At 39.6% G+C, this 22,672-nt stretch overlaps 1 protein-coding gene across 2 annotated transcripts in view; it reads right to left on the bottom strand.

Moving 5' to 3' along the window:
- The window catches only part of SLC6A2 (solute carrier family 6 member 2), a 1,697,790-nt gene that overhangs the window by 159,066 nt on the left and 1,516,052 nt on the right, over positions 1 to 22,672 (bottom strand). For both annotated transcript variants that reach the window (XM_044082002.1, XM_044082003.1), the window contains exon 12: positions 17,183 to 17,283. In XM_044082002.1, coding sequence (XP_043937937.1) covers positions 17,183 to 17,283 — 101 coding nt within the window. The remainder of the gene's footprint in view (positions 1 to 17,182; positions 17,284 to 22,672) is intronic.

Below are 22,672 nucleotides of genomic sequence, written 5' to 3'. Positions count from 1 at the left end.
TATAATATGTGTGGAAGACTGATTAAAAAATCTCATTATATTGATTGCATACAGTTTAGAAACATAAAATATGCATTTTTTCAAATCAAATGACATAGAAATATCACATGTACAGTACAGATATAAGTTAGTGCTTATTAAACCAGTGTAGATAATTTATATTAAATATGTTTCGTCTAGACAAATGGAGATGTCTCATACACAGACATAAATGAAGCGTGAGTTTTAGTCTGTATTTGACTGGTACTAGGAATGGTGAGCTATGTAGCACTAAATTCTAACCATTCAGAAGCAAAGATTCATGGTGATAACTATGTCTGCCACCTGCAATTCATTCATCATGATAATGCATATACTTTTATGAGCGTAACATATTGCAGGTACTCAGTCGCTCCTTACTGCTGTAATAAGGATTCACATACTGTAGACGCCCCAGCTTGTAATTAGTACTGTCATATACAGATTTTTTTTTTTTGGTGTGTGAAGCATTGATCCTTGAATCAGGCATTGACTTTTATTCATGATATATGTTGGTCCTTTATTATGGCAAAGCCCCATATTAAGTCTTTCTACAAAAATGTTACTTGATACTATTTTAGAATTTCTATTTGTATCTCAGGCAGAAATATAAATGAGAATATAGAGGTGAATTATCAGGAATTGAGCAGATAGTGTCTAGGGTCCTACAGTGGTCCCATATAATATAACAGACTATGATAATGTTAACAATTTAAAAGAATGTGCAACAAATTTTCAGGTAAGTCCCTATTTTGTGAACTATGCAACTGTCATTGCACAGCTCTATCCAAAATGGCGGCTTTGTAAACTGGGTATGAAATATTTTTAAATAAAATCATACAACACTACTTCCATAGTGCATGAGGTGGAGACATGCAGATGTCAAATTTGAAAGTTTGGTGTGAAAATATTAAGAAATATTGAAGTTATTGGAGTTTGATTTACTATTAAATTGATCAGACTTTTAACAATTTTATAAGACATTTTTACACTAAGTAAAAATGTACAACATTACATTATAGCTATCTAGTGTTGGCATGCAATTATGTCCAAAAATGTTACTTTTACAAACTACCCGTGAAATAACATTTTAGACAAAATTGTGGAATGAAGCTGTGTAGATCCTAGTAGCTGATATTGTACAAATTAGTCCAAAACATTTTTTCATAAACTAAATGCAAAAAATACATAAAGTTTTCCAGTCACAGTTAAGAATTCATGAAATGAGGATTGATAGATTTATGGTGATCATTTTACATGGAAATTTTAGGAAATGGTGATGTTATCAGTGTCTGTTCTAACAGTAAAATTGGTAACTTTTGAAGCTTATGATTAAGTATAAGAGAAAAGGTAATGTGCTACTTTGTAACAACTAAGAAGTCATAGGTTGGTACTAGGCTATCGGCCCAAGACCCTACGTAAGCCTAGCCAGCAAGATTCCATAGCTTATGCCACCCAAGAAAGTTATTTTCCTATGCCACTGTCCAGCAGAGACACAGAAGTGATCGCTGGGGTGTATTTTCTATTTCCCATCCACTCATCAAGATTTTTCTTGAAGAGTGCTAATGAAGAACTTTGCTTGACATAGATAGGTTGCTTGTTCCAGAGTATAGGAAATCTCGGGGGCAGGAATCTATCCCTCCAGCATCTCCTGTTTATTGTGGTGACAAGGTTTAGGTCCCTAGAGTGTGTAGCTCGGAGGGATTGGGATTTCTTTAGGTGTAGCATGTTCAACAGCTCTGGGTTTGACATAGCTTTATATGTTAGGCAGAGATCACCTCGGAGTAGGCGATATGCTATGGAGTAAAGCTGGAGTTTTTGAGGCGGTCAGTGTAGGGCATTTGTTTGAGGTCAGTAATCCTCTTTGTGAGGTACTTCTGTGGCCTTTCCAGCTGCTGCAGATGTCTTGTGAGGTATATTCCAAAAGGGGCATTGTACTCTATAATGGGTCTAATGAGTGATGAGTAGAGGGGAACAATGACCTCTTTTTTCCTGGATGAGAACCCTTTTATGATGAGGTGTGCCATGTAGAAGGGCTTCCTGACTACTGTGGCAATGTGACTATCAAAGGAGAGACTACTGTCCACCTGGGTCCCAAGGTCTCTTATCACACATTTGGTGTTAAGTAGATTTCTGCCTATGTGGTAGTTCATGGGTACAGAGTTTTTACCAAAGGGGATGACACTGCACTTTTTGGCATTGAGCTTGAGGCCATGGCTCTGACACCAGGCATCTGTCTTAGTGAGACCCTTCTGTAGGATGTCCACATCATTTAGGGACTTGACTATGGCTCCTAGTTTGCAGTCATCTGTGAACTTCATTAGCCAGAGTCCGTCTGTGTTAGCCTGTACTTCAGAGAAGTAGATACCAAACAGGAGAGGTCCCAGGATGGAATCCTGTGGTACGCCACTTGTCACTGCTTTGAGGTCAGATTTGGAGTCTGCAACTTTTACAGTGTGGGTTCTGTCAGTGAGCCAGTTGGCAACCCATCTTGTGATGTAGGGATTTATACCTAGTTTAGTGAGTTTAACTATAATTCCAGAATGGGGGATGGTGTCGAAAGCCTTGGCGAGGTCAAGATAGGCTGTGTGAACCACCTTAGCCTCATCCACGGCTTTGGTGACTGCCTCAAAGAAGTCGATCGGGTTCAGGAGGCATGATCTGCCTTTCACAAACCTGAACTGGGTGGGATCCAGAGTTTAGAAGTTACCAATGTCTTTGTTTATGAGTTACATGATGATACGTTCCATGGCCTTGCAGACCAGGCTCATCAGGCTAATAGGTCGATAGTTCCCGGGATCAGTGGTGGCTCCCCCTTTGTGGAGTGGGATAACTGTTGCTGTGTGCCATTCAGTGGGCACAAAGCCTGATGCAAGGCTATTATTGAACATGGTGCTTAAGTGGGGAGCCAGTTCATTCTGAAGTTTGCGTAAAACGCAGCCTGGGATGTTGTCCGGTCCCATGGATGCTGTGTTTTTGGATTTAGAGAGTGCAGCTTTTACCTTGTGATAACAGGGACTCTGCATTCTTCCTGTATAGATATGGGCCCTTTAGGGGGTGAGAGCGGGGTAAAGTTAGCACTGAACCTATCTGCCAGGATGTTGGCAACTTGATGAACTTTAATGGTTGTTGTTGAGAGATTGATACTTGTACTTTATGTGTGGCATAATAATCTTGACTATTGACGTATTCTGTTCTCTTAGGCATGTACAACAATTTGTTTTTATCTGTGATTTCCTTTGCTAAAATTTTACTGGTATGCATTTAGGGTTTAAGATTATCATGGGCCTGACTCAAGTATTTAACAAAACACCATCTCAAAATATGCAGGCAAAGATGTAACAGTTGTGTTGTCAGTTTTAGATGCAATGTGCCCGGATATTCAAGTAACTTAATGTTAAGATAGTCATGCGCAATATTAAAAGACATCTCTACTAGACAATGTGATGAACTTTATCTCAGATGGAGTTCACCCTTTCTTAATACCTTGCTAGAATGAAAGTTCTGTGGCAAGCTGAATTTGTTGTTTCGCTTTATGCAATGATTCATACTGTATCTTCAGAACAGCGTTTTGGACTTTGAACCGATCAGCTTTAAGGATTTGTAATGGAAAATTACTAATAAATAATAAAATATTCATAAAATAATTTAAACCTTTTTGAAATGTTCATGCAGAACATAATATAATGTGCATGTGTAGTTAAATTTCAATAGTAAAATAAATTGCAGTTATATCGTTTTTCTCTTTAGAAATAAACTAAAAAATAAAAACATTTAATTGCAGGAGTCAGTCCAGTACTGCTGTGTGTTCCCCTGTCTCACCGGTTATTCTTATCAACTGATTTATACAAAAAAGATTAGAACCTAAGAGTCTGCTTAGCACTGTTTTGTAATGTAATAATATAAAATGTTATTAACTGTTTTAAGTGGCAGGATAAAATGAGTATTTGCTGAGACTGAAAAACTGAAATCAGTGTGCCTCAGGATTTTCACAGCATTTGGGAGATTAGTATATCTCTGTTCCAAAACTCATGGAACACTACATCATAAATAATGATATATCTTCTATTTTGGGTGACTAGATGTTCTCCCACTGTCCCTTATCTTCTACCTACTGCAACAAATTTGAACTTTAAAAGGCTAATACTGCCTGTGGAACAAATAAGACATTATCTTTTAAAACTAATTCCTGCTGCTCTGTTATAAAATTTATATTTAATTCCTTAAAGTTATAAATCAGTACAGAAAGAGAGTATTTGTATCATTTACAAAGTGCAAATATAATGTCATATGAGGGTAAATCTACCATTATAGTTTATCCTGTATGTTTTATTAAGCAGGGGCAATGTTCTGCGTGTACTCTGTTATTGTATGGTGCAGAAGTTTGAAAACACTAACTGCATAATCAGATCCTTAAACTAAATTACACAGAGCATTTAACGTGATATAAAACACACTACAATTTTAGAATAACAACAAATGCATTTAACTAAAAGCACAACAGGTTAGTTAATTTAAATGTACTGGTTCCCTGCACATATGTACCAGCTGTGTCATATTCTAAATATCAAACTGTCAGTGTGACCACACTGAATTGTAATCTAAATAACTGTAGCCTACCAGATCTATGCAGTTCTGCTTCCCATGTATGCCATGGCATTATGGTTTGTAACAAAATATTAACAAAATAAAAATATAAAATACTGTAATTTGGCCAAAAGTGTAGCACAGTTTGAAATAAATTAAATTTGGTACAAACAGATATTAGTTATTAGCATGTATTTAATTTATTCCAGTGTAATAGTCATACTAAGGTTATCAGCAATGAGTCAGTGTGTACAGTTTGTGCATCAGTGGTGATTCAGTGTGTATGGTTTGTGCATCAGCAATGAGTCAGTGTGTATGGTTTGTGCATCAGCAGTGAGTTACAGTGTATGGTTTCTGCATGAGCAGTGATTCAGTGTGTACGGTTTGTGCATCAGCAATGAGTCAGTGTGTATGGTTTGTGCAACAACAGTGAGTCACTTTGTACAGTTTGTGCATCAGCAGTGAGTCACTGTGTACGGTTTGTGCATCAGCAGTGAATCAGTGCATATGGTTTGTGCATCAGCAGTGAGTCAGTGCGTATGGTTTGTGCATCAGCAGTGAGTCAGTGTGTTCGGTCTAGCATAAGCAGTGACTCACTGTGTATGGTTTGTGCACCAGCAGTGAGTCAGTGTGTATGGTTTGTGCATCAGCAGTGATTCAGTGTGTATGGTTTATGCACCAGCAGTGATTCAATGTGTATGGTTTGTGCATCAGCAGGGGCTCACTGTGTATGTTTTGTGAATCAGCAATGAGTCAGTGTGTACAGTTTTTGCATCAGTGGTGATTCAGTGTGCATGGTTTGTTCATCAGCAGTGAGTCAGTGTGTATGGTTTGTGCTCTAGCAGTGAGTCAGTGTGTATGTTTTGTGCATCAGCAGTGATTCAGTGTGTATGGTTTGTGCATCAGCAATGAGTCATTTTGCATGGTTTGTGCATCAGCAGTGATTCAGAGTGTATGGTTTATGCACCAGCAGTGATTCAATGTGTATGGTTTGTGCATCAGCAGTGACTCACTGTTTATGTTTTGTGAATTAGCAGTGAGTCAGTGTGTATGGTTTGTGCATCAGTGGTGATTCAGTGTGCATGGTTCGTTTACCAGCAGTGAGTCAGCGTGCTTGGACTGCGCATCAGCAGTGAGTCAGTGTGCATGGTTTGTGCATCAGCAGTGAGCATGTATGGTTTATGCATAAGCAGTGATTCAGTGTGTATGGTTTGTGCACCAGCAATGAGTCAGTGTGTATGGTTTGTGCATCAGCAGTGAGTATGTATGGTTTATGCATCAGCAGTGATTCAGTGTGTATGGTTTGTGCATCAGCAGTGATTCAATGTGTATGGTTTGTGCATCAGCAGTGATTCAGTGTGTACGATTTGTGCATCAACATTGAGTCATTGTGCATGGTTTGTGCAGCAGTGGTGATTCAGTGTGCATGGTTTGTGCATCAGCAGTGAGTCAGTGTGTGTGGTATATGCATCAGCAGTGAGTCACTGTATACGGTTTGTGCATCAGCAGTGAATCAGTCTGTATGATTTGTGCAGTGAATCTGTGTATGTTTTGTGCATCAGCAGTGACTCACTGTGTATGGTTTGTGCACCAGCAGTGAGTCAGTGTGTATGGTTTGTGCATCAGCAGTGATTCAGTTTGTATGGTTTGTGCATCAGCAATGAGTCATTGTGTATGGTTTGTGCATCAGCAGTGATTCAGTGTGTATGGTTTATGCACCAGCAGTGATTCAATGTGTATGGATTGTGCATCTTTAGTGACTCACTGTGTATGTCTTGTGAATCAGCAGTGAGTCAGTGTGTATGGTTTGTGCATCAGTGGTGATTCAGTGTGCATGATTTGTGCATCAGCAGTGATTCAGCATGTATGGTTTGTACACCAGCAGTGAGTCAGTGTGCATGTTTTGTGCACCAACAGTGATTCAGTGTGTATGGTTTGTGCATCAGCAGTGAGTCACTGTGTACTGTTTATGCATCAGCAGCGATTCAGTGTGTTGGTTTGTGCATCAGCAGTGATTCAATGTGTATGGTTTGTGCAGCAGCAGGGGCTCACTGTGTATGTTTTGTGAATCAGCAATGAGTCAGTGTTTACAGTTTGTGCGTTAGTGGTGATTCAGTGTGCATGGTTTGTGCATCAGCAGTGAGTATGTATGGTTTATGTATCAGCAGTGATTCAGTGTGTATGGTTTGTGCACCAGCAATGAGTCATTGTGTATAGTTTGTGCATCAGCAGTGAGTCACTGTGTATGGTTTATGCATCAGCAGTGATTCAGTGTGTTGGTTTGTGCATCAGCAGTGATTCAATGTGTATGGTTTGTGCATCAGCAGTGATTCAGTGTGTACGATTTGTGCATCAGCAGTCAGTCAGTGTGTATGGCTTGTGCATCAGTGGTTATTCAGTGTGCATGGTTTGTGCATCAGCAGTGAGTCAGTGTGTATGGCTTGTGCATCAGTGGTGATTCAGTGGTCACAATTTGTGCATCAGCAGTGAGTATGTATGGCTTGTGCATCAGCAGTGATTCAGTGTGTATGGTTTGTGCATCAGCAGTGAGTCAGTGAGTATGGTTTGTGCATCAGCAGTGATTCAGTGTGAATGGTTTGTGCATCAGAAGTGAGTTAGTGTGTACAGTTTGTGCATCAGCAGTGAGTCAGTGTCTATGGTTTGTGCATGAGCAGTGATTCAGTGTATATGGTTTGTGCTCAGCAGTGAGTCAGTATGTATGGTTTATGCATCAGCAGTGATTCAGTGTGTATGGTTTTTGCATCAGCAGTGATTCAGTGTGTATGGTCTGTGCAACAGCAGTCGGTCAGTGCATATGGTTTCTGCATAAGCAGTGAGTCAGTGTGTACAGTTTGTGCATTAGCAGTGACTCACTGTGTATGGTTTGTGCGCCAGCAGTGATTCAGTGTGTATGGTTTGTGCATCAGCAGTGATTCAGTGTGTATGGTATGTACATCAGTAGTGAGTCATTGTGTATGGTTTGTGCATCAGTAGTGAGTCAGTGTCTATGGTTTGTGCATCAGCAGTGATTCAGTGTGTATGGTGTGTGCATCAGCAAGGATCAGTGTTTATGGTTTATACATCAGCAGTGATTCAGTGTGTATGGTTTGTGCATCAGCAGTGATTCTATGGGTATTGTTTGTACATCAGCAGCAAGTCAGTGCATATGGTTTGTGCATAAGCAGTGAGTCAGTGTGTACGATTTGTGCATCAGCCATGACTCACTGTGTACGGTTTCTGCATCAGCAGTGAGTATGTATGGTTTATGCATCAGCAGTAATTCAGTGTGTTTGGTTTGTACATCAGCAGGGGCTCACTGTGTATGTTTTGTGAATCAGCAATGAGTCAGTGTGTACAGTTTGTGTATCAGTGGTGATTCAGTGTGCATGGTTTGTGCATAAGCAATGAGTATGTATGGTTTATGCATCAGCAGTCATTCAGTGTCTATGGTTTGTGCATCAGCAGTTATTCAATGGGTATTGTTTGTACATCAGCAGCAAGTCAGTGCATATGGTTTGTCCATAAGCACTGAGTCAGTGTGTATGATTTGTGCATCAGCCATGTGTCTGTGTGTACGGTTTTTACACCAGCATTGACTCACTGTGTATGGTTTCTGCCTAAGCAGTATGTATGGTTTATGCATCAGCAGTGGTTCAATGTGTTTGGTTTATGCATCAGCAATGAGTCAGTGTCTATGGTTTGTGCATCAGTAGTGATTCAGTGTGAATGGTTTGTGCACCAGCAGTCAGTCAGTGTGTATGGTTTGTGCACCAGCAGTGATTCTGTGTGTATGTTTTGTGCATCAGCAGTGAGTCAGTGTGTATGGTTCGCACATCATCAGTGATTCAGTATGCATGGTTTGTGCAGCAGCAGTGAGTCAGTGTGTATGGTTTGTGCATCAGCAGTGAGTCCCTGAGTACGGTTTGTTCATCAGTAGTGAGTCAGTGTGTACAGTTTGTGCATCAGCAGTCAGTCGGTGTGTATGGTTTGTGCATCAGCAGTGATTGAATGTGTACAGTTTGTGCATCAGCAGTGATTTGGTGTGTATGGTTTATGCATCAGCAGTGATTCAGTGTGTATGGTTTGTGCAAAAGCAGTCAGTCAGTGTGCATATTTTGTGCACCAGCAGTGATTCAGTGTGTATGGTTTGTGCATCAGCAATGAGTCATTGTGTATAGGTTGTGCATTAGCAGTGAGCCAGTGTGTATGGTTGTGAATCAGCAGTGAGTCAGTGCGCATGGTTTTTGCATCAGCAGTGACTCACTGTGTATGGTTTATGAATCAGCAGTGAGTCAGTGTGTACAGTTTGTCCATCAGCAGCGATTCAGTGTGTATGGCTTGTGCATCAGCAGTGAGTCTGTGTGTATGGTGTTTTCTCTTTTCTCTGTTGTTGTGTGACTATGGACTTAGTATATTTAAGTGGGGGGTGTGGGTAAAATTTTTGAAGAGCACCTGCTGAAATGTGATTTGATTAAATGTGTTTTTGATGAAATTTATAGATTCTTTGTGATTAGATGAAACGTTTTTAGATGTAACCTAATACACCTGTACATATAGTTACAGTTCATTTTCTCAATACTAAATTGCGTGACTGAATTGAACAGTAGTTCATTGTGTGCAAAAGGCTGTTTGTGCAAACAGCATTTTGGTTGACTTTCAAGCTGCTTGACAAAGGTAAGTGTGTTTGTGGTAGGGCTGGGCCTTTGTGTGTGGGTGTATGTGCTTAAGGATTAAAACAGTGGGTAGGTAATTTGTGCATGTATGAGTATGTGTTTTAGGATCAGAGGTAAGGTTAAGTAAAGGGATAGGTCTATTGTGTGTGTGTGTGTGTGTGTGTGTGTGTGTGTGTGTGTGTGTGTGTGTGTGTGTGTGTGTGTGTGTGTGTGTGTATGTGTATGTGTGTCTGTGTGTGTGTGTTTATGCTTTTCATGGCCCATATGTAAATAATCTGTTTAGCAGGGTTGTAGCATTCTAAAAGGATGTAATTGCCAGAATAAATAGAGCCTCTGTGTTGTTATGTTTGATGACATTGGCTTGCTTGATGGTGAACAGCAAAGATTAAGCTAAATCCAACTACCATTCCCTAGAATACCCAGGAGGGTGCCATTTCCTATACTGTTCAAAATACATGCAGAACCAAAATGAATACGGAGGCTTGGCATAATTGAAAGTGTAGCTAAAGTTGCTTAATGGTGTGTTCCTATGGTCCCAGAAATTAGGAATGGATATGTACAAATATGAGTTGATTTAAAAAACTGTTACCCAGTTGTGCAAGAAAGTTTCCTACAATCTATCACAGAAGACATAGCACCACAACCTAATAATGCTAAATGTTTATCACACTTGATTCTTTCAGCTGATTTTGCCAAATACCTCTCACTTAGACAAAGTGCCAACAAGGTGACGAAGACTGTTAATGAGGATAAGAAGGTTCAATGCCAAAGTAATCAATCTCCAGGGGAAAAAAAAACATCTGTTCCATGTGTTATCCAAACATCTGGTATATGGCCAACCATTTTCAAATATCAAACGAGATGTCGTCTTCCATTTATAAAGCATAATGATGATGCGCAACTATGAAAAGTCAAGAAGTTTTAATCAACCAAACATGACAGAGAGCTGCAAGCTGTTATCCAACATATTCAAAATGGATGGTCAGATCATGGGCTCATGGATACGTATTACATATTCAGACTGCATTTATCCCAGCATGATGACAAGAACATGGCACCTTTATCTCAATAAGCAAATGTGCTGCATCAAATACATGGAGGGCATCGAGGTCTAGCCAAATGCTGGCAAAGAGCCAAGGTGTCAACATGGTGGCCAGACATCAACTCTGACATTTTCAGTCTAGTGTCAAGGCATCAGTTCTGCATTGCACATAAACAATCACAAAGATATGAGCTACTAATGGCAACACCATTACCACAAGGTCCTTGCCACAAGACAGCTGATGACTTATATAAGTTTGATGGCTAAAAGCTATTTTGTTATTATTAACTGTTAATCTTGTGACACCATGTACCAACCACAACTAGCTAATAAATACTTATTCGAGACTATCTTTTCAAGGTATGATCTATCAATTGAACTGTTACATACAATGGCACACTATTTACATCCACTGAGCTTCACCTATACCATGTCAGATCCTCATTAGCAGCAATCAAATGGTGCATCAGCATGCATTTTCTGAACAATAAGAAGGATAAAACACTAATATCTGGCATTACTTACTGACTGCAATCCTCGGTAATTTACCAGAAAATCAAAAAAAGAAAAATAATAATAGTAAGGGACAGGCCATAAATATGTTGCAAAATCAATGGCAGAGTGTAAAATCAGGGGCAACTGAAAGGTATATCGTCAGTTACACCCTGAGTGTAACAGAAATTGTGCAAAGTGAGTACTGTTAAATAGTGCAGGTTTATCAAAGCTGTTAACACATAGCATGGCAAACAAAGAGATAATAAAAGTTACTGAATTTCAGTATTAGCTGACATGGATGCTACAGGGCCTAAATCTAACAGTCTCATATATGAGAACTAATGGAGAGTCTTTGTTATAAAGTGAACCATAAGAGTCTGTACTTAGGATGCTGTATTTAGGAACCAAATATCTCCCTAACCAAGTCTTTTGTTCTCACTGCTACTAAATGTGTTTCACTGGAAATGTATTTATATTTTCAACTTTAATAAGATTTTCAAGTAAATCAAGCAATATGTATAAAACATACATTATTTTAGTGAAATAGCCTTGTAACTGAGTGGCATTTGACTCAGATAGAAATTAAAAATACAACTGGTTACTGTTGACTCAATTACATTCATAAAAAATAAAATATATAATATATAATATGAAAACCAAAACTGCCTACAATATAAATACATCACATCAATGTAAATATATATATATAGGTTCATAGGAGTTTACTAGGCTAACGACCACAAGGGCCTTTTTAAGCCTAGCCATGCATCCCAAATCTCTGACATGTTCTAATACCCCTGATAAGTGTAAGCATGGGCCTGGAAGATAAACCATTTACAGGTTACCTGTTTGCATCAGAGACATAGGTGCCAAACCATGAATTGGTGGATGAATTTCCGGTTTCCCATCCAGTTGTCCAAGTTGCACTTGAATTGGATTAGGGAGGAACTCTGCTTCACATTGATGAGGAGCCTGTTCCATAGATGGGGTAGGCTCTGGATACATACCTATCTCTCCAGCAGGTCCTATTTATATCACAGGTAAGGTTTAAGTGTTTAGAATGGGTACTGTTTGTTTTGTGGATATGCAGAAGGTCCATCAGCATGGGATCTGACAATGCCCTGTACGCCAGGCATAGACCTCCCCTCAAAAGCCTGTCGGAGACAGAATACAGGGATAGGGCCTTGAGGTCGTCTGCACAGGACATATTACTTATGTACTGTATTATTTTATTGAGGAACCTCTGTGGACGCTCCAGTTGTTGGATATGCCTGGTTAGGTACATACTAAAGGAGGCAATGTACTCAATGATAGGTCTGATGAATGCCGAATACAGTGGAACAATGATTTCCTTGGACTTATTAGCAACAAGGGCAGTGGAAAGGCTGGAAAGGGTAGTGAGAAGAAAGATGAAGTTAGGCTTGCTCACCTTTCTCAGAAGGAGGGGTCTGTATGTGCATGACTGGGATATATACTCCATATTAGATTCCACTGGGAAGAGTGAGACTAGAGAATGCACAAATGTGCTTTTCACAGGGGAGCAGGATCTTTGATGGTTATAGCACTTGTGAAAGTGAGTAATATCACTCATAATGTCTCATGCCAGGTTGTTTTGTTGGATGGCAGCAGGCATGCACACAAAAAGGAAAGAAGAGCTGTGCAATAAACCCCTTGATTTGCCCACACAGAGAATAATATCATTCCCAGCATGCTTCAGTCCCAGCACTAAACAAATTAATAGGTTGCAGGAATCTCACGACTGATGAAATGAATGAGAAATTACAATAGCTCTGAGGGAGTTCATAGATTCATACATAAGTACTAGACAATCACTCTGCAGACTATTACAAGCCTAGCCAAAAAAAAAAAAAAAAAAAAACTTGCTCATGTTCCTTCATGCCTCAGGGAGAACAAGAACAGATAGACTGGGGAGAATTTGATGCTGCCCCTCCAGTTATATGGGTTAACCTTGAAGCTGGCAGGGGTGCTACTCTGACTGACATCCAGTGGAAGTTTGTTCTAGAGGTGAGAAATACGTTGGAATATGAATCTGCCATGCCAACGTCTCCTATTATTATTATTTTTTTGGTTGCTGAAGGTATAGTTACTTTAACAAGGGATTTAAAGTACAATTTGCTCTGTGATGGAATAGAAGGTCAAAGATGGTGGGATCTCTCCTGGCTCGATACAGATCTCCATGGAAACATCTATAATAGACTGAGTATAGAGAGATAGCTGTCAATCTGTCCTGATAACTAAGATTTTTAAGGCCACTAATATTTTAGGAAATGAATCTTTGAGGTCTGTCTAGATGAGTGATATGTTTAGACAAATACATGCTAAAAGGCGCATTATATTCAATAATGGGTCTAATGAGATATGACTAAAGGAAAATTAAGACTTCTTTTGAATCTAGAGGAGGTGACCTTAGAAATCAGATGAACCAGAAAGAATGATTCCCAAACTACTGTGGAGAAATGATGATCAAACAATAAGGAATTATCAACTACAGTGCCTAGATGTAAAGTTTTTGTAAAGTCTCAAGATATAATGTTTACATTGAAATAAAGATTAATAATACTGCAGAAAGTACAGATTGTTTGTATATCATTAGTGAAACATTTTCATCTTTTATTGAAGTAATTATTTAGTACACTATTGGTAACAACAAACTTCAGAGACAGATAACCCCCACCCCAACATGTTTCATCCTGTTGGTTAACATTTTACCTGTTCAACCGTGTATAGACTGACACCTAATGGATTTAGTATTTCAGTTATTTCGTTATGCAGAATTGTGTCAGGTGCCTTAGCAAGGTCACGATAAGTAGGATGTATCAGTCCTTTATCAAGCACTGCTGTTGTCTCTTCAAAGAATGCCAAGAGATTCTGACAGCAAGATCTCCCCTTAACAAATCCCTATTGTTCCATATCGTCGGATCTCTGTGTCATTTTGGACAAGTTCCATTTTGGCTATGTATCTGATTTTGGACAAAATACTTGTCAGGTCGCTGGGTCTAAAATCATCTGGATCTGATGTAAACTCCCACTTCTGGACTGGTACCAATACAGCCTACTGCTAAAAGTAAACGAAGAATGTGCCCACATACTATCATTTTGTTTATTGGACAAAAAATATTTAATTAAGTTTTCTTTGATTCTCGGTGTGAAACCAGTCGATACATTTTCTGGTCCCATGGATCACAAGTTTTTAAACTTTAAATGAACAGTAATAATATACAGGAGGATGGCCTAACGGTTAATGTGTTTGCCTTACAAACACAAGGTACAGGGTTTGAGTCTCACAAGGGATGACTGGCTAGGCTTAAAATGGCTTGCAAGGGCAATTAGCCTAGTACTGATCTATGAACCTAGAAGTCTGTGTGCGTGTGTGTGTATTTATGGGGGACGTGAATATGGATGAATCCCCATTAGGAAGATATCTGTTTAGTTGTTAACATTTAGTCGACTACACAGTTGGGTGACTGACTGTCCTGGGGTAGAAGACTATTCCCTTTCCCTGGGGACTGTGTGATCTTCGAGTTAGAATATATAATTAGTAGGGGGAGTGGCCATCACAGCCCCCCACATGGGAGCCAAAACATGGCAGTGTTTCACTCTGTTTTGTTTTTAATTTTTGTTTTGTATGCAGCAAGATTTTTTCTCAGTGCATAGTAGTGTGTTAACGTTTGCAAAGTCAACCTTTTATGGTCGATCTTGTGTGAACGTTGACATTTGGGTCAGTCATCCTTTTTCATGTGTGTGTGTGTGTGTGTGTGTGTGTGTGTGTGTGTGTGTGTGTGTGTGTGTGTGTGTGTATATACATATATATATATATATATATTCATATGTAGATGAAGAGAGATATAGATATACACACACACACACACACACACACACACACACACACACACACACACACTAGGGTTACCACCTGTCCCTCTTTGCGAGGGACAGTCCCTTTATGGGCAGTTGTGTCCTGCAAAAAAACCTACAAAATGGCAAATGTCCTGAGATTTTAGGACAAAAAATATTTCCCAAGTTTTCTTTAATAGTTGCATACACCAGCTATTTTGTATCTGAAACACCTAAATGTTATATGAAGCAGCATAAGCAACTCAAATGTTATAAGAATGAGCTTTTATTTGTGTAAAAAAGTGAAGTTCTGGACTTTGCACTGGCCGTGGGTAGGTTTAGTTCTTCATAATCTCATGTTTCCACAAAAATGTCCCACTTTGGGCATTTGAAAAGCTAGCAACCGTAACACACACACACACACACACACACACACACACACACACACACACACACACACACACACACACACACACACACACACACACACACACACACACACACACATATAACTACAGGCTTCAGAATCAAATTAATGTTTTGAAAATAGTAAAATAAACTTTTCATGACTTTACACATTTTTTATTCGATCCCCTTTTTATTGTTATGCCTGAAATTTGAGTGTTTTTTTTTTTGCTGTTTGATGTACGAGGCATGTATATCGCACTCTAAACACAACTGCGAAATGAATCAAGAGGTGCACGACCTCAACACGCCTGCTTTTATAACAGATCGAATAATATAACCGAGGCTGTAATTCAATTAAAATCAGCAGTGTTTATCTAACAAACAGCACCACAGACCTGTTTGACTACTCACACCCACAATAAAAAAGTTTAAAGGGCTACTGAACTCATTCTAACTTCAAAACTCTGTATAATAAGTGGAAAGCTGTGTGATATATAATTCAGAGAGCACTGGTTTTCATTTTGATATGCTTCTTTGATTTATTTTCAAACAAGAGTCACAAATAGCACCTAAGCAAACAGGCAGTCTTTAAAATGCATTACAATTTTCTTTACAGTGAGGTTTTGCAAAGTCGGTAGTAGTTACATTACTTAAGGTGTCCCAGGATGAAACCCCATGCATGGAAGGTCTTTCTAACTTAGAAGGACTTTCAAGGATTGCCAATTCCCTCACTTAGTCTTAATGAATTTGTCTTTTCCACATCAGTAGATGATGAAAAGAGATCTATATTCACTCATCAAATAACAATTTCAGCAAACAGTTTATCAGCGAACATTAAAAAGTGAATGTTGAAATCACCGAACATACTTATCTTCAAAAAATAATTCATTAAATGACCTTAGTTGGCCAAGAACCAGGAAGTACCATGATGCATAAAGTAAGCAAAGGAAACCTTTTAAATTTGCCCTATTCCCCACTGTAGTGCAGTCTCGGAATTGGTATACATAGTTGGGGCGTGGAGCCCCCCACCTTGATTGATAAGATGTTTTTATTACTGTTCGCAATGTTGGCCAACTATGGAAATTCGATGGATACTTTTTTGAAGATAAGCCTGTTCGCTGAAATTGTTATTCAATGCGTGAACATAGACCTGATGAAAACACCATTCATTCATTCATTTCATAGAGTGTCATATCAATTATCTGTTTTCCTTTCCTAATTCACAGGTTGCATAATTTTAATATAATTCAATGAAGAATTTTAGTTCCTGGGACCACGGCAAGAAGCCTTACTTTCCAGATAAGACTTTGAGAGCTCAGTCATGGCCTAAGCCACTGCCTGTGGTCACTCATACATCTGTATCACCAAAACACGACATTAGGGATTTTAGCTGCTATGGTCAAAGTGGTCACATCCTTTTGTGACAAATTAAGGTGGACACCATCATGACATCATGTTCAGAACTAGACAAACACGGGCTATTTTATGCAATAAAATGACAGGAAAAAAGTTCTCTGGCAAAGTAAAGCTCTTAATATGTGAAATAAATTGCCTTACTGATGTACCAATTTCCAATAGGATTACAAAGAAAATAAATCTCCCAGCACAAGTAAAATTTTATTAATTTTTTAAGGGAACTATTTTTCACCAAAGTAGTTGAACTTAAAGTGTGAGATCCCAGAAACCGAAATGCATGGCCACCACTATTAGCACTGATTGCTTTAAAAGATAGTTCCAAGGTTCACAACAGTAATGTCACAAAAATTGCTGAAGCCAAAATATGCATTATAATATCAGAGAAGAAATATGAAATACTGAAGATAAAACAGGTCAGTGCAAGTTTTAAGTATAAATAAATAAACTGATATGTTGAGCTGTTAACTAAAATCTTAAGAGTTGCATACATGAGGCAGAGGCCTGCAAAGCTTACTTAAGGCTAAACGTTAATACCCCTTTGGATTTGTTTTCTTCAGACTGTTTCTACTTTGTAATATATGCCACATTGCTGAAATCAATATGGTTAGGAGCTGCCTGGGTTCCTGTATCACAGAAGACACTAAAGGAAAACATAGCTTTAAATACAATTAACAGTTTTAGGTCCTACCAGCAGAAAAATTGGACTAATGACTTTCCAGCACAGCCGCCAATAGAGTCCAGGCTTGAAGCCCATCATGCGTTCGATGTCTTCACTAAATCTGTCCACACCTGCAGGGCAAATACAAACAGACTAGATAAAGCCATTGACTGGGATATGAAGTGATTTCAAATAACAGAATACAGCTATTAGTTTCAATTAAACAGTTAAGCATGTGGAGTTGAATTCCATCCTGCGTAAGCAGATAGCTGTTTCAATACCCATTAGCTTAACAACCTTTCAGCTGAAGAAATATTAATAGCAAGACATACACTAAAAGTAAAACTTGGGGAAGGAGATAGCTTTAAAAATATAGTACAAGTAAACCAGGATGTTTTTGTCCTCAAAGTACATTTTTTTGTCACACAATAACATATAAGGTACTTAAGCCATTAACTACAGCCTAAGTTTTTGTCATGCTAAGGTATTACCTTAAATGATTTTTCTTATTTAAGATATCTATAACACTCATATTTGTTATGTAAAGTAATTACCTATGAATGTTGATGAAATAAATACAAAAACTGAAATTCAAGCCTAAAACTGTAATTTACACATCTGTATTTTATTTTGCTGCCTAAATGAAGCTATAACATATTTCAACATGTCTTACAAATGTTGGTTACTGTCATGTTACTATCCATCCAGGTACAAAGTTTCGACTACATTGTTTAATACATGATAGTATAGTAAGATATACTAATACAGTATATCTTAGTAAAAAAGTCTACATATCACTGCTGGAGCCTTCCTGTGTCCTGACAGAGTGCTCTTCAAACTATCTGGATATATACAGAGCTGAGTATACTTTTCTGGCACTTCAGAGTTGTGTACTGGTAATTGTTGTTTGACTAATTTTATATCATTGCTGGCTGACTTCAGAGTTGTGCACTGTTATTTTTGCTTCACTGTATAGTTTTTCAGAACTCTGCTGAAGGTGTTTTTCCCCCCTCCCCCTATTTCTCTGTGTCTTAAGTTGGTATAACTGGTTTTACATCCTGTGTGTTATCTGACCATCTCAAGGATTACTTGCATAAAATTAGACCCTCTTAGTAAAAAGTCTGATGTACTTCTGCGGTGGTGCAGCGGTAGCGTTGTTGCCTCACAGCAAAAGGTTCTCCCGTTCGATGCTTGGGTTGGGAGTGCCTTCTGTGTGGAGTCTGCATGTCCTCCCCGTGGTCGAGTAGGCGTTCGAAAGACATGCGCTGAATGAGTGTGCCTTCGTTGAAGGTTGGGCATTGGGCTGGCAACTCAACATCATAAAAACCAACTGCCAGTCATTAGCAGACCGGTGTTCCAGTGCGGCAACCCCTAACCAGGAAAAGACAAACAACAACAACATCATCATTGCTAGATCCTTCCTGTGTCCTGACAGAGTGCTCTTCAAACTATCTGGAGATATACAGAGCTGAGTATATTTTTCTGGCACTTCAGAGTTGTGTACTGGTAATTGTTGTTTGACTAATTTTATATCATTGCTGGCTGACTTCAGAGTTGTGCACTGTTATTTTTGCTTCACTGTATAGTTTTTCAGATCTCTGTTGAAGGTGTTTTTCCCCCTCCCCCTATTTCTCTGTGTCTTGAGTTGGTATAACTGGTTTTACATCCTGTGTGTTATATGACCATCTCAAGGATTACTTGCATAAATTTAGACCCTCTTAGTAAAAAAGTCTGCATATAATTACTGGAGCCTTCCCATGTCCTGACAGAGTGCTCTTCAAACTATCTGGAGATATGCAGAGCTGAGTATATTTTTCTGACACTTCAGAGTTGTGTACTGCTAATTGTTGTATGACTAATTTTATATCATTGCTGGCTGACTTGAGTTGTGCACTGTTATTTTTGCTTCACTGTATAGTTTTTCAGATCTCTGCTGAAGGTTTTGGTTTTCCCATACCCACACTCCCTATTCCTATGTTGTTTAAATTTGGAGGCTTTTGCAGTTGCCCGCCCCCACTGTAGATTTGCTCTCGGACACTCCCCCCAGTCCCATTTCTTTACCTCATTCTACCTAATACACTCCTTCTGCACTTGTTTTTAGTCATTTTTAATTTAATTGCATTTTTTAAACTGTTTGGTCTAACATTGCTACATACTCAACTGTGCTAGCTTGCATTGCACTTGATTTGTTTTGACTGCTGTTTTAGCTACTTTTCTGCATATATATATATATATATATATATATATATATATATATATATTTTTTTTTTATATATATAAAAAATACCTTTCCTGTAACTAGTGTAGTCCAGATTCAGATTTGCTGTATCCAGGACTGTATGTAAGCTTCTGAGCTCCCCCAAGCTTTCTGTGTTGGAGGGAAGCCTTCTAGTTTATCAGTGGGAGTGGTAAGCACTAGGTATCCTATCTACCACATAAGGAGTGGTTCTGGCCCAGAAATTGTAGCTGTTGGCCGTTTGGGCAGTTTTTCCATCTCTCAACTTTCTGATTTAAAAGCCCGCATTTGCACTTGTTTCCCCCCTTTCCTGTAATTAGTTTAGTCCAGATACAGATTCTTAATTTTAGCACTTGAATTTGCTTACTCGTGATCAGCACTTGTTCAAAACTTGTAAGCACTAAATAACCTACTAATTACTACAGCATTCAACCTTCCTCATTACCTAGAGGAAAACATTTTTGGTGCTTACTTTCCTCACTTGCTTAGAGAAAAACAGCTCTTGTACTCACTTTCCTCACTTATCTAGTGGAAAATAGTTTTTTATTCAGGCATGTCCAAGGGTCAGTTCTCAGTGTTCTCTCCTGTCTATCTGATGAATCTGGGCATCTTGGGGTAATGTAGAAATTGCCTCATGTACACAGACAACCCTCTCCTCCTACCACCCAACACTACAACCTGTGAGAGATGCACTTATCTAGCCAAACTGGAGGTAAAGCTCTCTCCAATCAAGACTTAACTTGACAGTCAAGAGGAGAAGGTAAACACTTGCACCAAACCACACTCATCACATAGTCTCACTAAATCACCACCGAAATCCACACATAGAAACACAAAAACATTTGCAGAGGCTCTCAATAATAATCTGCTCAAGCAACAGAGATCTCCAAAGCAGAAATGCAAGCAACCTCCACCCCCCAACACAACCCAAATGACACATAGCCCGCAGACTCAGTGTTTCACTCAACCACAGCCAATAAGGCAAAACAACGTACCCAACACACTAGTCATAGGTGACTCTATAGTCAGGCACATTGGTGTCCCACTCACCAGGCTAAACAACAAGAAGGTTACTGTCAGCTGCCTGTCGGGTGCCAGGATCTGCCACATAACCCACACACTCAGGTCACTACACAACAAGTACAAATATGAGTCTATCATTGTCCATTTTGGTGTGAATGACCTGAGATGTACCTCCCTGTACTACATGAAAAGAGACATGGAAGAGCTCTCCGATCTTGTAGCCCAGGCAGGTATGACCATAGCCCTGAGTAGCATTCAACCATCACCCAGAATGATGCCGCAGTACAAGGACAAAATGATTGACTTCGACAATTGGCTAAGCTTCTGGTGCTATTCTAAAGGGATCCAGTATCTGTCTGCCTGGGATGACATGGTCGACAGACCACGATGCTTTGCCAGAGATGGCCCGCACCTGTCACTCCTGGGATTCTGGATACTGGCTAAGGTTCTTGCCACCCCTATAGTGCCTTTTTTAGGCAAGGTTCAAATGACAAATTCACCATCATAATAGGAACAGGCAAGCAAAAGGGGTGATGCTACTCAATGCTTGACATCTAAATCTCAAAATGCACTCACTCGAGGCACTCCTTAAAATGGAGAACATTGATATCTGTTCAGTGACTGAGACCTGCTTCAAGGCTCCAGAGAGCACCCCTGCACTACCAGGCTATAACTCATACCACACTTTTCGGCCATGTAACCCGGACCGGAACACCAAAGGTGGAGGTGTGTCCATATTCATTAAGGATATCCACACCTCCAGGCTAGTTGCTCAGCATAATGCAGCTGAGGTTATCCAAGTGCAACTAACTCTGCGCAAAACTGCAATCCAAATTGTAGCTTGCTACAGATCACCCACCATGCCCCAGGATTCCCATTCATCTTTTCTTGATGGACTGGAAAATATTAGGGTTCAACCAAACACCCTAATAATGGGCGATTTCAACAACCCCACCATTAACTGGGAAAACTACTCATGTACCAACTCCTTTGCTCAACGCTTTCTGGAATTCATGAACTCCAATGCCCTGGATCAACTTATCCACACCCCCACCAGGGGCAACAATATCCTAGATCTAGTCATTACCAACATGAGTGACCAGTGTCCACACCTGAAGTCAACGTCTCATTGGTCCGATCCAAACATAAGCTAATTACCCTAGATATCCACATCCTGCCCCTACCCCCCATTAAGGAAACCATGGTAAAAAAGTTCTCCAAAGCCAACTTCATACTTCTTAAGACAGAAGTGGTGAACTTCATGACACCCATGCAGATGGACGATACAGTTACAAATACTGAATCCTACACAATTGCACTTTATAAGCACTTACATGAGTGCATGGATTGTGCTATCCCAAACAGAACCAAGACGCTATCCTTCAAAAAAGGAAGCCCATCTGGTGGTCCCTTGCCATAAACAAACTGTATAACAGAAGGAAGAAACTGTTGCAAAAGAGAGTAAAATCCCATGAGTGGGGGAGCTCCCTGGTCAGGCTCAGTAAGAAGCTGCGATCTCTGATAAAATCGTTCAAAGCTAGTTATGAAAGCAAAATCGACACTGATTCTAAAGACAACCACAAAGCATTCTATAGCTATGTCAAGAATCTCAATGGCAACACTCAGATCTGCTCTGAGTTACAGCACAATGGCACTAAATATACAGACCCAACTGATATTGCCAACATCCTGGCAGATAGGTTCAGTGCTAACTTTACCCCCCTCTCACCCCCTAAAGAGCCCATCTCTATACCGGAAGAATGCAAAGTACCTGTAATCATGGCTGCACAGGTAAAATCCACACTCTCCAAAGCCAAGAACACAGCATCCATGGGACCAGACAACATCCCAGGCTGCGTTCTACATGAACTACAGAACAAACTGGCACCCCACCTAAGTACCATGTTCAATCATAGCCTCACCTCAGGCTTTGTGCCTGCTGAATGGCACACAGCAATGGTTATCCCACTCCACAAGGGGGGAGCCACCATGGATCCCGGGAACTACCGACCCATTAGCCTGACGAGCCTAGTCTGCATGGCCATGGAACATATCATCATAGAACCTATAAACAAAGACATTGGTAATCTCCAAACTCTGGACCCCACCCAGTTTGGGTTTGTAAAAGGCAGATCATGTCTCCTAAACCTGATAGACTTATTTGAAGCAGTCACCAAAGCCACAGACAAGGGAAAGGTGGTTCACACAGCCTATCTAAATCTTGCCAAGCCTTTCAACACCATCCCCCACTCTGGAATTAT

Source organism: Protopterus annectens, chromosome 8.part1, assembly GCF_019279795.1.
Source record: "Protopterus annectens isolate FY-2018-M chromosome 8.part1, PAN1.0, whole genome shotgun sequence".
NCBI lineage: Eukaryota > Metazoa > Chordata > Ceratodontiformes > Protopteridae > Protopterus > Protopterus annectens.
Note: the sequence above shows the minus strand (reverse complement) of the source record. Positions and strands in the feature narration are given on the sequence as shown.